This window comes from Ranitomeya variabilis, chromosome 2 (assembly GCF_051348905.1).
Source record: "Ranitomeya variabilis isolate aRanVar5 chromosome 2, aRanVar5.hap1, whole genome shotgun sequence".
Lineage (NCBI taxonomy): Eukaryota > Metazoa > Chordata > Amphibia > Anura > Dendrobatidae > Ranitomeya > Ranitomeya variabilis.
The window spans coordinates 494,530,277-494,546,454 of NC_135233.1; the positions used below are offsets into that span (position 1 = coordinate 494,530,277).

The window sequence follows — 16,178 nt, forward strand, 5'->3', positions numbered from 1 at the left end:
TACGGCGCCCAATAGAGATTATTTTACAAATTTATTTAATACAGTACAGCCTCTTCTTTCAGCTCTTCAGACTCCATCTGGATTCACAGATTCCATCCTGAATTGTATTCCTCTATGCTTTGCTATTAAATCCCATAATGTACTGTATGAGTGAATTTACATGTGCAGCTAGAGTCAGTACCATCTCTGCTTGCTGTGGTAACACTGCAATTATCCTTCCCTCCTAAATAAACTAAAATATTATACCAGCAGTTAGGCTGAAATGACATTTTTTACATTATAAACTGTGTGACAGGAGCTGTCTAATCATCATCAATACCTGTGATAGGAGTTTTCAATTTCATTGTACAACATGATTTGGTGATTGAGAGGGTAACCCGTAAAGAGGGCATAAACCCATGGAATCCCCCAGAAGGGGGTTACAATAAGATCACATGACCTGGAGAGAAGTATACAAACATAAATACGGTAAGTTGAAACCACACAGACACACGTGATTTGATAGCCCTGTAGACCTATACGAGACTGTTCAGTTTCGGTCTTGAGACCTGAGACTAGTTCAGACATTCTGGTCCGTAATTCTAATGTGAATTTCGGACGTGTTGCCAAAGTGATGCTTGTCAGGTGAATGGACACATTAAAAAATTAAGCAACATTTGCATGAGATTTCAGAAGTCTCATTCACTTTTCTTATATTGTAAAACGCTGCTTCTTTTGTGACAAAAGCAACGTGTGAACATACCTTTACATGTTATGTTGCCCTACAGATTAATCAGAAAACTCATTTTGTGTGAAGACAGTCTATGGCAGCAATTCTCAGGTTTCTTACAATTGGGAAACCCCTCAAATGTCATCTGCTGAGGAACCCCACAAGTATCTTATGCCTACTGTAGAGGTGACAGATTTTTCCGTTGCCTGGGGATTTCCTAAACTGACTCTGAATAACTTCAGAACATCCGCTCAAAAAGCTGACCTATAGTCATAAGTCCACTCAGCAACTTCAACCAGTGAAAAAACACCAGCCTTTGTGCAGGGCTATGCTCTTTACTTTTACCATTTCCTGCACAAAAATATGTCCAATTACTAATTTTTGCTTCACCCCTTGGAGTTGCTGCTACTCTGCATTGCTAAGGCACCATTTGGAGAGAATAAGTCTCCTTCCCCCTCTGGCAGCTAAAAATATAATCCCTTCTTACTCCTCCTAAAGAAGAGCCTCAGCTCCACTGGCACGTCACTGCAGTCTATATATTCCCTCCCTGGCAAGTAGGGCTAAAGCCATTTCTATGATAATCCATAGTGAACAGATGATTATTATGCAGAGACCGGGTTTTGGTGGGGGGGTTTGAATCTGCACGTCCACAAGCATTTGGCTCACTAGATAGACGTGCACAATGTTATATATGTTGAACACTAGGTGGCGCCATACTATGCAAAAGCCAAAACTTTTGCATCGTATGGATCGGTTAAAAAAAAAAAAAAAAAAGAACAAGTACATAGCAAACATTCTTCATTTTTTATGATCTATACAATTAATAGAATATTTAAAGGATTATTCCAATCTTTATTAATTTGTATTGTCAGACAGTGCTACGACAAGTGATTTTGCAGTTTACTGCTTATTACAATTTTCAGCCATTATTGAAGTTTTAAAACTTCTTGTTACCCTGGAGACTGACTACCGCTGCTAGACAGCAGAAGGTGCACAGTGCTTGCAAACTCTTTTCTATTGAGAGTTAAGTACTGTTATGAAGCTGGCCAGGATCACTGGAGCACGAGGTTACCTCCTATTCCCGAGCCAGCTTCAGCACGGTGCCTACAAAGTAGACAACAGCAGTGGTCAGTCTCCTAGGCAACGAGCTATAAACAAAAGCTGTAATATCTCAAGAACGGCTGAAAATTTTAATAAGCAGTAAATTGCAAAAATGTTTGTTTTTTTCAATCACTATCCGGCAATATACACCTGGAAAAAGATGGGCATAACCCTTTAACGGTTAGACAATCCCTTTAGGAAGACTAATATATTCTCATTCTTCACACATCATGTAGTAATGATATAAAAAGTAACTCGGGTAACAAGACGCATGTTTCAAAGTGAGTTTATTTGTATGTTTGGTGTGATGGGAGGGTATCCCGTCACCGGTAAGACACACACGGCTGTAGAGAAGGACAAACGTACACACCGGGATATTAATGGAATGGGAATGATGAACCAGAAGCTCAGGTCTATGAGCCAGATACACGGCAAAGCTGCGGACTCCACCTGCTGATGTATACGCCATATGCACCCGCAGACGGAGACGTAGTTTGCCAATTCCTGCTGGTGACACAATAGGGCATGGACACATGGAGACAGGTCCACAAGTCGGACCATTAGCAAATGGGCAAAAAACACACAAGTTAGTGCTTCGGAAAAATAAAACAGTGCATTTATAAATTATATAAACAATACCAAAGCAAAAAGGCAGTAACTGCAGCATGAAGGAACGCAGTGTTCGGTAAAACCATTTATAAATATAATATATTGGACAAAATATTAATAACACGTGAGTGAAAAAAAAAAAAACACAGGGAAAAAGTAGACAGGGAGCACACGGATGGAGGAGGAGGGGATGCAGGGGGTTAGGTTTCACAGAAGACTGGAGAGGTAATGGGAGTAACATGCGTTTCATGACCTCTATAAAGGGCCTGTGCTTACAGTGTCGGGCGGCTCTGCGGCCCCTGACGTCCCTCACTTGGGGGAACGCCAGGAAATTTGTTAGGATTCGGCCTCCTGCTTTTTCTCACTGTTCTGCTTCCTGCCGCAGCTTGGAAAAAAAAAAAATTCCATCCCTCTGTAGTTTGAGAGCAGGGACAGATTCTGCTTTGTCACAGGCTGAAGTCACTGCTCTACCAAAAAGGAACCCACGTTGCATCTTAAGAAATTAGGGGCGCTGAGCCATATAGTAAAGGAGTGCAAATTCTTCTAGTGCGCGCCCACTCCCCATATTCCTCCCCCGAACCTAACATGCAGATCATTTTGCCCCCCGCTGTTGGGCAGTCTGGGATTTTCTGCAAGCGCCTTAGGACGGTTTTACACGTCATTTTTTGGGGGTATGTGTGCTATCCAGTATTTTATAGATTACTGACCCATTACAGTCAATGTGCCTTTCACATGTCCTTTGTTGTGAGGGGATGATCAGCAAGAAAAACTTCAAAAACAAAGCCCCCAATTCATTGAGACGGGTGACCTGCATGAATCTGGTGCATCTGATGAGTGGCATGCGCTATGCCAGAAATCGTATGCCAGTCAGGGACTGGAGTCCGGAACGCCACAACTCATCATGAATTAGACGGGCCGTGGCCTCACGCCCCAGATCTGCCCATTTCCTTGGAGAAATTGTTGTGAAACTTGTCGTGCCACAAGTCACAAGATTTTGAAACAACTTTTGTTGCAGCAAAATTTTAGAAAACTTTTCCGCCATTTTTTTGTTATAAAGACTTTGATGAATCGGGACCCTAAGACATGTTCTACCTTGATCTGTGTTGCAGATGAAACTCACTAATGTAAATCAATGGCCTCGCAAAAAAAACAAAAAACAGATAGTATATGGATGTCATCCAAGTGGCATTCATATTTTACTGTTTAAGGAGTAGGAGAAGCAAAGAAATGTTTTTCTTCGCACCAGAATAACGGATGCAACAAAGAGTCTAAAAATTGAGACAGTCACAAAAAATGGGTCTAGCACGCTGAAAAAAAGCAAGGAACGTTTGTCAAGGAGGAAAAAATAAATGACATGGGAAACTGGCCACAAACAGTCTTGTAGAAATTCTGCAGGGAGCACAAGGGTTAATCCAGCTAGTCTGCTCTATTCTTTGGAGGGAAGGACTGAGGGAACATGATTTGGCTAAGGCATGAGGTTTCATTTTTTTTGTCCTACTCCAGGCAGGTCAAAGGAGGAGGCTCCTGCTGCAGCCAGTTGTCTAACAGCCAAACAACAAAAAGTGAAGAGGAATGGAAGCGCATGACTGATGTACTGGGGCAAGAGAGGATCAAAAGATGAGACAGATATCGGACTGCAGTGCATGGACTGGCCAGCGGCTCTCCCGACACAAGTGAGACAACTGCATAAAAGTACATGACGCTCAGGTCGATAGAGCCGCCAACCAGTCTGCACACTGCGATCCGATCTTAGTCAGATTTATAAGGAAGTCTGACTGCGCCCTAAGAAAGACTAATTTCTCAAGATGGGGGGCTGCCAGTTTATCCATGCAGGCTAAGCAGGGAGAAAATTGCCATGTTTGATTTCTTTTCAGTCAGATACCTCAAGGCAAGTGGAATCGGAGCTGTCTGACATTCTTTCCAGCCTCATTCCTTCATTGGAATTAACATGCAATCCCAGCCAAGCCAAGTATACATGTAACTGCGGGCACAGGACTGAGAGTCACTGACTTTTTGGGGGAGTCTTCTCATGAAAGAAGGCGTAGCAGTGAGACTACCCTGGAGACCAAACACAAATCTGGGCAGCACTTTATCATATATGGCATATAGGCATTACTGTTTACACACCATGGTGACCCCTATACCATATAGATGAAAATAAGCTGACAATTGCCCAAAATACATCACAGACTACAGTGGCCAAGACTGCAGCTTTTTCGGCTGATGATGTAGTCAGCGCTGACAGATTTCAAATGTTTAATGTTCTATCAACTTTACTCTGATGTGTATGGACTCCATTACAATATAATCCTTTCCTTTGTTTTACGTCTACCGTGTAGGGACATCTTCTATTCAGGACAGTGTACGTTCATAAATTCAGACTTGGTAAAATACATTCGAACTTCAAAAAGATTATTTTAGGAGGATGACACCTCCATATGCCCAACGACAGCACATGTACATCACAAAGGAGGACATCCATCGTAAAGGAGGACATCCATCGTAAAGGAGGACATCCATCGTAAAGGAGGACATCCATCGTAAGGGAGGACATCTATGAGCCAAAATGCAGTGCTGCTTAGGATCCAGAGTGGTGGACTGATCGCCCAGGGGGCACATTATAAAGGAGTAGGGGGTCACTCGGTGGGATTCAAGATAGGAACCCAGGGTCAGAAATTGAACAACCCAGAAAAAAAAGCCAGTAATACTTGTTGTTTGGCACAAAACGTACGGGAAGATCAGAGGTTAAAAACGACAAGAAAAAAATGTTATGTTATCCAGATGTTCATTTGCCTTTTCTGGACAGTAGAATAATAACTTGCTATGGTTAAACCCATATTTTCAGCTTGTCCGTCAGCTCAATGTCCCCCCAGCAGAGGACAGAACTATCATTTCATCCTCGTGTATTGGCACTACCTTAATAGTTTAGAATTGTGCAATTTAGTAAAAACGATGACACAAATACTTTACTATTTTCTGAAAACTTCCTTCTGCTAAGCTCAGGCCCCAATATTAGATTAGAACGGTTAAGCTCAATCATTCTGGTCTGCTTTAGTCTCGGACATGAAAAAAGCTCAGCTTTGCTTCTTGCTTAAAGAGGATGTCCGGTTAAAACAAGTTATTACCCCTCCACAGACCTGGTGGATTGTGGGTGTCCTGACCGCTAGATCAGGTACCAATTGGTAGAAGGGTGCACTTTTATACCTCCGTTAGAATTAAGCAGAAGTTTGCAACCTGAGCTCCATTCATTCCCTATAGGGCTGCTAAGCGTTATACCCAGCTTTTTCCAGCAGCCCCTTTGGGAATGAATGGAGTGGTTGTTGGGCATCCCACCTTCTGCGCAATCTCCTAAAGGGAATAAAAGTGCTCAGATCTGCTCACTGGATTTCAGCAAATCGGACCCCAACCAATCATCCATCACCTGTAGATAGGTGATAACTTGATTTAATCAGATCTCCCCTTTAAAGGAAAAAAAAGGGAATTTGGAGAAAACGCCAGTCAAAATGCAAAACTGGACATTACATAGGATTTGTATGTGCTCCTAAGTGGTAGGGGTTTGGTGTTACAGCACAGTTTCTACATTGCAGCAGATGGTGGCCGTTATCTTCAGGACATATATTTTTTTTACAATGCAGATTTTCTAATGGGCCTACTCTACCCGGGGTGGAAAAGATTTAGACGGTGCCATTTATATACTTGCATATTCAAGTCTTATAACACTGGTGTCCCATAGGGTAGTTATCAGTAACATTGTGTGATGACTGAAGTTCTCCATGAATGTCTTATAGCAGCCAGAAGGACGGGATTTATAGTGAAATATCCATCAATGGAATGAAAAATGACCACTGTCACACAACGAAAAAAAAAATCATAATAAATAAAATAAATTCCTCTCTCCCTGATAAAACAATAAGAAAACCTATCAAAAGTGGGGGGAAAATAACGCATCAGAGTTTAGTGTTTAAAATGTGCTCATGAAACAGAACATACGGTGTTACCTACCCATACCCGCAGCTCTCAACAAAGTGACATCGGTTGCATAAGAGGAGAAAAAAAACCCACAAGGGATCAACAAACCACAACAAAACATGATCCTATAGACTTGTGCTCTTTCCAAACGATGGATCTGGATGGTTAAGTGTTGCTCACCCCGCTCATATCTCTGTTCTCCGTCCTGTGACTACCTTGCGGAGGACACAAGGGGTAGGAGTCGCAGTGGTCAGGACATGTACTGCAGCCACCCCAAAACACCAGGGCCTGTATTCCTCTCAAATAATCCACCATTTTCCACGAGGTCAGGGAACGAGGGATTGGAAGGATGATGGGTTGTTGTTTGTCTTTTATACCATCACTTAATGCTCTGTAGTCGAAGGTCTGTGGTGGTTATGCCAAATAGTGAGGAACATCTTGGGGATGGACATAAATTAATGTGGTTCGATTCTTGTTTCCAACTAAGACTGTAGAAAATGTGTTCTAGAAAAGTGCCAGGACTTGAGCTGCACTGAAGATACAGCCTTTAATTCTCCTTGAAGATGATCATTCTTTCAACCAAAAATCAAAACAAGACCAGAAACTTCGGAGGTACACAAACAACAACTCCTAACTTTGTAGGTGGTCTTGACCTTCCATAGCATTGCTCTCAAATTGTAAAGTGGCCTCTTAAGTGATAATTCCCAGACATACAGTCTCAGGGGTGGCTGCGTGGAAAATGAGTCAAGTGGTAGTACGTAGGGGAGGCTGATCAAACATCCGTTAACTTCCGACTCCCTGTGATATTCTAACTATGTCCACCTAGTCTGTCCCAATGGGGTGACTGGAGGGAGAGCAGGTAACATGGAGCAGGTCCTGAGGCAGCTCTGCTATTTGGATAGCTTACTAATAACTCGGATTAAGGCTCCATTCTCATCTTTCAAGCGTTTGTTATCAGCTTTCAGATCCCCAAGAACCTATGGGAACAAAAGGGAAAAAAAGTGAGAAGCAAGCAAGGTTGATATATCATTAGAAAATAACATATAACATATGCTGCGTGCAAACCATCGATTCCTCCATGGGGCGCGCAAACCATTGATTCCTCCATGGTGCGCCCAAACCATCCCTTCCTCCATGGTGTGCCCAACCCATCCCTTCCTTCATTGTGTACCCAAACCATCCATTCTTCCATGGTTCGCGCAAACCATGGATTCCTCCATGGTGTGCCCAACCCATCCCTTCCTTCATTGTGTACCCAAACCATCCATTCTTCCATGGTTCGCGCAAACCATGGATTCCTCCATGGCCCATGAAAACCATTGATTCCTCCATCAATTACTAGAGACGATCTATTTGCAAGAGCCTAGTCCAGAGGACAAATCAGTATTCTGTGGTCACTGGATGAGAGCCCTACAAACCACCTTGTACTTGTCATAATCCTCGGTGCCTCTTCTGATTTTTAGTCCCATCGCAATGCATGCATAACATCACTTTAGATCTACTAATTACAGTATAAGAGGTCCATGATGGGGTGCCGACATCCAGCCCTGGGATCACCATTGCATTGCTCCACAGCCTTGGTAAGCTTCTCCCTTGGTATTATTATGCACTATGGCTTGTGATCTGCTTTATCTATCCACTTGCGATGGCTTTTCCTAGGTTGTGATTTAACTATGGTTTAAGGGTACCGTTACACAAAACGATTTACCAACGATCACGACCAGCGATACGACCTGGCCGTGATCGTTGGTAAGTCGTTGTGTGGTCGCTGGGGAGCTGTCACACAGACAGCACGCCAGCGACCAACGATGCCGAAGTCCCCGGGTAACCAGGGTAAACATCGGGTTACTAAGCGCAGGGCCGCGCTTAGTAACCCGATGTTTACCCTGGTTACCATCGTAAATGTAAAAAAAAAAACGTCACCGCTGTGCTCTGCTTTCACTTTACGGCCGGCACTCAGTCAGTGCGGGAAGCAGACGGCTAGGGACCTGACGGACACCGGAATGTGAGTATGTACGTTTTTTTTTTACATTTACGATGGTAACCAGGGTAAACATCGGGTTACTAAGCGCGGCCCTGCGCTTAGTAACCCGATGTTTACCCTGGTTACAAGCGAATGCATCGCTGGATCGGTGTCACACACACCGATCCAGCGATGACAGCGGGAGATCCAGAAATAAAGTTCCAAGCGATCTGCTACGACGTACGATTCTCAGCAGGGTCCCTGATCGCTGCTGCGTGTCAGACACAGCGATATCGTATGGATATCGCTGGAACGTCACGGATCGTGCCGTCGTAGCGACAAAAGTGCCACTGTGAGACGGTACCCTTACACTGGAATACAATTGTTATCTGATTTCTTTCAGTTGTAATGGTTGACCCCATGCTTATCTGCACTGTCTTGGAGTCTGTGTTATTGTATTGTACTGTCTTTTATTATTGTCCTTTGATACTTAATAAAATGATGAATTGTACCTTTTTTCACCTGGTACTCTGTTTCCTCCTGATTTTCCTAATTATAAGAGGTGCTGGGTAAGAGAGGGTCCCGCAGGGCTCTCTTCCACTAGACACAGACTACCAACGTGGCTTCTGATCTGTTGTTCTGTGAATCAATTCACTAATGACGTTCTCGCTCTTTCCTCTATCATGTGCACATTATTCATTAGTGCCACTCTTGTCCATGAATTGCATCTTGTATTGCACTTTAGCTCTATTGAATAAAGAAGAGTTTAACTGCAATACCAGACATAACCAGTGGACAGGTGTGGTGCTGTGTTTGGAAGGATGCAGTCATGTTTTTCTGATCTTGTGCTACCCCTTATAACACTCCATTAAAAGGGGGCTATGAAGCTTCTGCTTTCGACACTGAATGATTAAATAGTCCACGCAGGCATTCCAGAAAAGCAATGGAGAACTGTTGTCTAGTAGTGATACCTGCTAGTTTTACATCCAAACATATGGGGCAAAAGTATATATACATGTAGCAGTTCCCTTTCCTAAAAAGCTTCTACAATTAAGGTAGAATTACCTTTGAGAAATCAGCAGAAGCGATTATTACAAACAAGACACATTTGGGTTGGAACCCTGCACATGGCAGACGCGTCCCCTTACCTTCAGCTCATCCTGAAGTTCAGATACTCTACGCTCCAAGATCAGCTTTTCCTATAGATATAAGAAAATCCAAACTGTTAAAGGGTTTGTCCTTAGAAAAGCTTATTGGGCAATTTTAAGCTAATAGAAAGGGGTCCAGGGCTTTTAGGATAAATATCTAGTATGCAGAGTGCATTCACATCACGCAGACAACCCATCAATTTCAATAGGAACTGTGCAATACTTCATTTCACCTGTGGTGGCACTGCAGGGAAAGTGAAAACTTCCTGCAGAGTTCCCTTACAGTTTGGTTTGGGAGGAGAGGGTCCATATAAACTTACATTTTTAAAAATGTTTTTCAATTCGCCATGTTTCCAGTGATATAGACCTTTTTACTTAGTGCTAGTTTGTCTGATCTTTACAGAGGGCGAGGCTCACAGGATCCTCTGGGGCGTGTCATTAAGCTGCTCTGCATAGTTTTCTGTGTGAGCCACGCCCCTTTAGTAAAATAAACAAAACACAGTAGCACTGGAAAAAAAGCCCATATCTCTGGAACCTTTTGGCAGATTAAAAAAAAAAAAAAAATAGACCGCACACTCAGCAGAGGAGTGGGAATATTCTACAAACAAAAACTGGCCACTTTTGACCGGTTGACAGGTCCTCCTTAAAGTGGACTACTTATTTACGCATAACACCAGGGAGACATCTAAAATTGTGTGAGCACATATCTTACCTTCTTCTCTGTATCAATCAAAAAGGATCTGTCAACACTTCTTTCCTGTCTCTAAAAAAAAAAAAAGGGAAAAAGAAAAAAAGAAATCAGTAAACTATAACTTACAAATAAAGAAAAGAATAAGGATTTTCCAGAGGTCATATACAGTGGCCATAATCCCATTTAGTAGTTATACAGTCACTTAGGTCAAAGCACAACACGTGTACGCTACATTGGGCCGTAATGCAAAAATGTTGGCGCCCTTCTTACCTGGTTGACTCTTTCCAACTCCGCCTTAGTCTCATTCACCAAGTTTTGCGTGTTTAGCAGCTGGGAGCGAAGACGTCCATTATCTCTCATCAAGTCTTCATACAGCTGGAACAACACAGTATCCAGATGACTACTCGCCGACATCAATGCTACTGGTACTATTGTTACTTACAGGGGTTCTCTGGAGCTTACATAATATGACCTAGCCTTAGGATGTCTATCCACAGGATAGGTAATTAATACGAGTTATACGACCCCAGAAACTGTAATCAGGCAAACATCCACCCATAAAAAAACTTTTCTTAATAGTAATGGGCTCCCATTGGAACTCAGACATCTAACACCTTGGAAGTAAATTCTCCATCATCAAACGCCATTTCGTTATTTATATTTAACGCCCACATTCTGTAATGATGAATGTCTTACTATATTTGTCTCTAAAGCTCATTTGTCCTGATATGGAGCTCTAAATCCCATGGATAGACATTAAAAAATACAACTTTAGAAGAATGCAATTCAGCCAACCCACTGCTACATTACAGGCTGCACCCTGTGCACACCAGAACTCACTGGCCCAGACTTAACCCCCAAAATCGCTAACTTTGTGCCAAATCTTCAGTGTCCTCACGTCAACAGATTCATCTAAAGTCCGGCCTTAATGATAAATTTGGAGTAAATTTTCACCAGCGTATTTTTTCCAAAGATTCAATTATTGCATTTTATTAGTGAATTCTGTGCAAATTATGGCTTTTAGTGACATTATAAAATAAGGTTGCAACATAAATGCATTAAAAAAAAAACAAACAGCTATGACCGGTCTAAAAAAAATGGAAGATTTATCATAAAAATAAAATCATAAATATGTTGCACTTCATTCAAAATTGATCGCCATGTCCCCAATGTTATCTTAAAGATTTGGCGCAGGTACTAAATTGTGGCTTATTAAATAGCATAAAGCATAGATTCATTTAGTGGCCACATTTACGACATAGTAATGTTGCAAATTGAGCAAAATTTTGGGTGCAAACAGAATGATAAATGGTCCCCAGTATATATTAAAAAAAATATACACCTAAGCTGCCCCCCCCATAGTGGGCAACCAGAACGTCCCTGGGATCACCACTTTTTTATCTACAGGAAAGATTAAAGGTGTCTGATTATTGGTTATCTCAGGCCTATCGCAAGGAAAGGGGTCCGGAGTCCCCTGATGTAACGGAGTGGCCATCACACGCTGCGGGGTGTCACTCCAATCTGTGACTATGTGACCGACGGAGATAGTAGAGATGTGATAAAGAAGAATTCCCAAAATGACAACTTTAATCATTTAATTCTTATTCTCTACTCAGAGTCCCAAACACTTGAAATGCAACATCGGAAGTCCCAATATGTCTCCCTGCGAGTCTGGCAGTCAGTCGCGTTGCAAAGTAATGCGCCATGTCCCAGAGAAATTATTAAAAATGGGATTTTAAATACTAGGATTAGAAAAGGAATCCCTTTAAACTAGGTCACATTCATAACCATTTTCCATAGCAAACAAGTAGTCTCCTGCTATCACATACCAGCCGGGGTTACACAATGGACGCGGCGATGGGCAACCCCTAATAAATCAAGACTTACAGCGGATTACTTTCTACCTTCACCGAGAACTTACTTTTTTGAAATCCTTCGTGTCCCTGTGTTCAGCCGCAATGGCTGCTTCTATCCGGCTTGCAGTGTGCGCATTGGAAACTGAATCCGCCCTGAAACATTTCAGTATTGGAAGTTGTAATCATGAAAGTAAAAAATAGATTACAAAAAAATCAGAAAGCGGTTTCTATAGATCATCGATATTGCACCAGACTGGGGAGAAGCTGACTGTAATGCCATTATATTCCATGACGGATAGGAAGTGGAGAAAGAATTTGGTACCCTAGAATCACTATTTTTTTTTTTACATAAGAGTTTTTTTATGTGAGCTTGCAAGAATGTAGTGCTCCTTTAAAAAGGGATTGTTCTGTAAAAATGAGTTATCACATAATCCCCAGGATAGGTGATAACTTGATGATCGGTGGGTGTCCGACTCCTGGGACCAGCACTGATTCCCCAACAGGGAAATTTTATCTTTTACAAAATGGCGTTACCAATTGGACATCAAACCACTGTTACAGTCATTGTCTTTGGAACTGCCGGAAAAAGCCAGGAGCGGGGAATGAATGGAGCACAGGTGGAGCATGGGCATGGTCGCTCCCTTGGGCCGATCAGTCTTACCCCCCACTAAAGACAGGAGAAAATTTGGATTTCACTGTGCAACGCCTTTAATGATTTAAATCTGCCAGACCAGCCCTTTCCATAAAAGTGTTAATTAATAGTGATGAGTGAATGTGTACAGATAAGGTGTTATCTGAGCATGCTCGGGTGCTGAGGGTCTTCGGCATGCTCGAATAAAAAGTTCCCCGCAGCTGCATGTCTCGAGGCTGTTTAGCAGCTGCAACACATGTAAGGATTGTCTAACAAACAGGCATGTATTGCGGCTATCGAGCAGCCACAGGGACTCAAACATATTTTTCGAGCACACCAGAGACACGAGGTTAGCACAAGAGCATGCTCAGATAACACCTTACCTCAGTACGTTCGTTCAAAATCCAGAGAGATTTTCTCTGAGGAATTGTATTATTTCAACAATACTGTGGATGGTCAGGGTGTAGTAGGTGAAATCAGGGTTAAAACTGCAGCAAAACCACATGTAACACATGCAGATGTTGCTTTGTAAAACCATTGAATTTGCAGTGCAAATATTCCACATCATCTGGACTCATCCATAGCCAGTACAGAGGGACAATTTAATGCAATGTGTTATTAATTAGCTCCAAGCCAGGATTTATATCCTGTAGATATGGTGTCCTGACCTTCAGTCACATGGGCGAGGGACACGTCGAGCTTTCCTAAGTGAAGTCAGAGCAAGTGTTTGAACAGTGACAGAGATGGCAGCCGTTCAACACAAACTCATACTTAAAGTGAACGTCTAACCAGGATAAGTCGTCCTTCCTTTAGTAATGCTGAAATGGTGAACCAGCTGAAATGCCAATCAAGAGGCAGGATACGGGAAAGATATTTCTACAAAGATAAAATCCCGCGATCCCAACATATTACCCCTTTATAAATCACTGGTGAGGCCACATCTAGAATATGGGATCAAGTTTTGGGCTCCAAATTTTAAAAAGAATATTCAGAAGTTAGAATCAGTTTAATGATGGGCAACTAGATTATTACAAGGGATGGAGGCCTCTAATATGGGGAGAGGTTGGAAAAGTTGGGCTTGTCTAGCTTAAAAAAAAGAGGAGATCTCATTTACATGTTTAAAAATATGTGTGGCCAGTACAAAACACTGGCATATGACTTATTCCTTCCAAGGACAATACTAAGGACCAAGGGGCGCTCATTACAGGTGGAAAAAAGGTGATTCCGGCACCTAAACAGGAAAGGGTTCTTCACAGTTAGAGCAGTCAGTCTGTGGAAGGCCGACCACAGGAGATAGTAATGGCCGACACTATAACAGCTTTTAGATTGTGAGCCCTCGCGGGCAGGGTCCTCTCTCCTCCTGTACCAGTTATGACTTGTATTGTTCAAGATTATTGTACTTGTTTTTATTATGCATACCCCTCCTCACATGTAAAGCGCCATGGAATAAATGGCGCTATAACAATAAATAATAATAATAATAATAATATAAGGGACGGATGATTTCCTTGATATACATAACATTGCTGGTTATCGCTAAATTAGTGACGAAATGTACAATTGGTGGAGAAAGGTTGAACTTGATGGACCGAGGTCTTTTTTTCAACCTATGTAACTATGTAAATCCTGAGGAATGGGATACTTCATATACAAAAAGGGGTACAAAACATGGGCCACGCACCTTGTCTCAGCCAAGTGGAGTGGCTAAAGTGGCTTATAGTGGGACTTTGGAGACTAACTAGTCGGCATCATTATTATTGTGGCATCCAAGATGTCATAGCCTAAACCAGTGGTGGGGAATCTTTTTTTCTACCAAGGGCCGTCGGGGGCCGTGCAAACTCCGCCCACAAAGTACATCCTGACTTTGGCACTGGTGTTGCATGACCTTCAGTGTTCAGTAGTGAGTAAGAACAGAGTAAGAAGAAATTAATGAGCTGGTTGTAATCAAAATACACCTCCCTGCCCAAGAATGTGGTCCCTGAGAATCTGCTCAGGGGCCTGATAAAAGGTCATCGAGGGCCTAAATGGCCCTGGGGCCTGAGGTTCCCCATCCCTGGCCTAAACGGTCAAGCCTAGACAATCGCTTCCCTTTAGGAATTATTTTTTTTTTTTCCTACAGCAGGATAATTACGTGCATATGAAAACATTTTGCGTGTTCCCTAAGGCAGACTAGAAATGAACGACTATAAAAAGAAAAAAATCTTATCAGGTTCTTACCGAGAGCTAAGTCCATCTACCTGGGAGGAAAACAAGAGAAAGGGATAATGTTACACAATGTGCAGGCAATCCCCGTGGCAATAAAGAGGTTAAGCCAATTACCCGTGTTCATAGGAATACAGTACTGATCCACTCACACAGTTCACTTACCCAATTACAAGATCATCGGAGCCACGCAGCAAGAACAGATATAAAACCTATGTTACTAGATATCACACTACACACCTTCTTTTCCTTTTCCTGACAACATTTCACAAGACATAAAAAAAAACAAAAAACAGGTTGCATGCAGGTCCAAGCACCTGAGCTTGCGGACTTTCCTCTGTGACATCCTCTTCCTCCGATTCTTCGCCATCGCGCTGAAAGAAACATGTAGCTCATGCAGTAAAGGGTTGGAATACACACTGGTCTGGGCTGCAAATCTGACCGTCAGTATGTAGTCCGTGTATTCTTCTTGTACTTGTGTGGGCATTCATCTGGGCACTCCAAATGTAGCAAACTACTGGTAATGGCTACCTATAAAATTGTCCCGTGTGAATGAAATGGGGAAATCGTGAGCTCCGCTGAAGAGAGGGAACGATGCGAGTGATCTGTGTAGAGTGCGCTACAATTTATTAGCACTGTATCAGGATTATAGCACACAAAGTGTTAACTGTAACCAGCAAACTTTTGCTTTTATATTGTAACTCAATCTTAATCCTATACCTAGATCACAGCACATGTGAACATAGGCTAAAGACCCCCAATACACATTAGAAGAACGCTGGCCGAAATTGCCGTCCAGTTGACGGGTTCGGCTGTCAGTCTAATGTGTATGGGGTCTCGGGACAAATGACTTCAGGGGGAGTTAGGTATATGGTACATCAATTTTTGGACTGTCGATCCTTTTGTTCTCCCTGACATTAGCCCCCTTTGGAGATGGCTCCCAGCGGCTCGCTCATACAGAACACAGGAGCAAGAGATCTGCCAGTCAAATAAACAATAATCAAGCCATCTAATGTGTATGAGGGGGGCTTAAGTTTAACCCAAAAAGTGGCAGTAGCCTCTCTACTCAAGGTCTTGGTCAATAAATATGCAGGCTTCAGTGAAAACCCAGATTGCCTGTGATCACTTGATTCTTACATCTCTAGCAGACAGTTCAACTCCAGTGGATCTCCTTTTCCCTCGTGGCCTTCTCCGGTCCCGAATTCCTACCTTGTTCCTGCCACCTCGCTCATCACTTTCTTTCTCGTCCTCTTGGGACTTCTGCATTTCTATAACGGCATTTAACGCTGAGTTATGGCG

General features: G+C 42.6%; 1 protein-coding gene across 6 annotated transcripts in view; it reads right to left on the reverse strand.

Moving 5' to 3' along the window:
* Positions 1-2,080: 2,080 nt before the first annotated feature.
* Positions 2,081-16,178, reverse strand: part of LOC143806933 (protein phosphatase 1 regulatory subunit 12A-like) — a 28,628-nt gene continuing 14,530 nt past the window's right edge. For 2 of the 6 annotated variants that reach the window (XM_077287999.1, XM_077287997.1), the window contains exons 17-24: positions 16,017-16,147; positions 15,197-15,253; positions 14,895-14,914; positions 12,112-12,199; positions 10,461-10,565; positions 10,212-10,262; positions 9,500-9,550; positions 2,081-7,365 (exon numbers count right to left, since the gene is read on the reverse strand). In XM_077287999.1, the coding sequence (XP_077144114.1) occupies positions 7,279-7,365; positions 9,500-9,550; positions 10,212-10,262; positions 10,461-10,565; positions 12,112-12,199; positions 14,895-14,914; positions 15,197-15,253; positions 16,017-16,147 (590 nt within the window). In that variant the 3' untranslated portion in view covers positions 2,081-7,278. The other 4 variants (XR_013221596.1, XR_013221595.1, XM_077288000.1 and 1 more) reach the window with 4 other exon arrangements.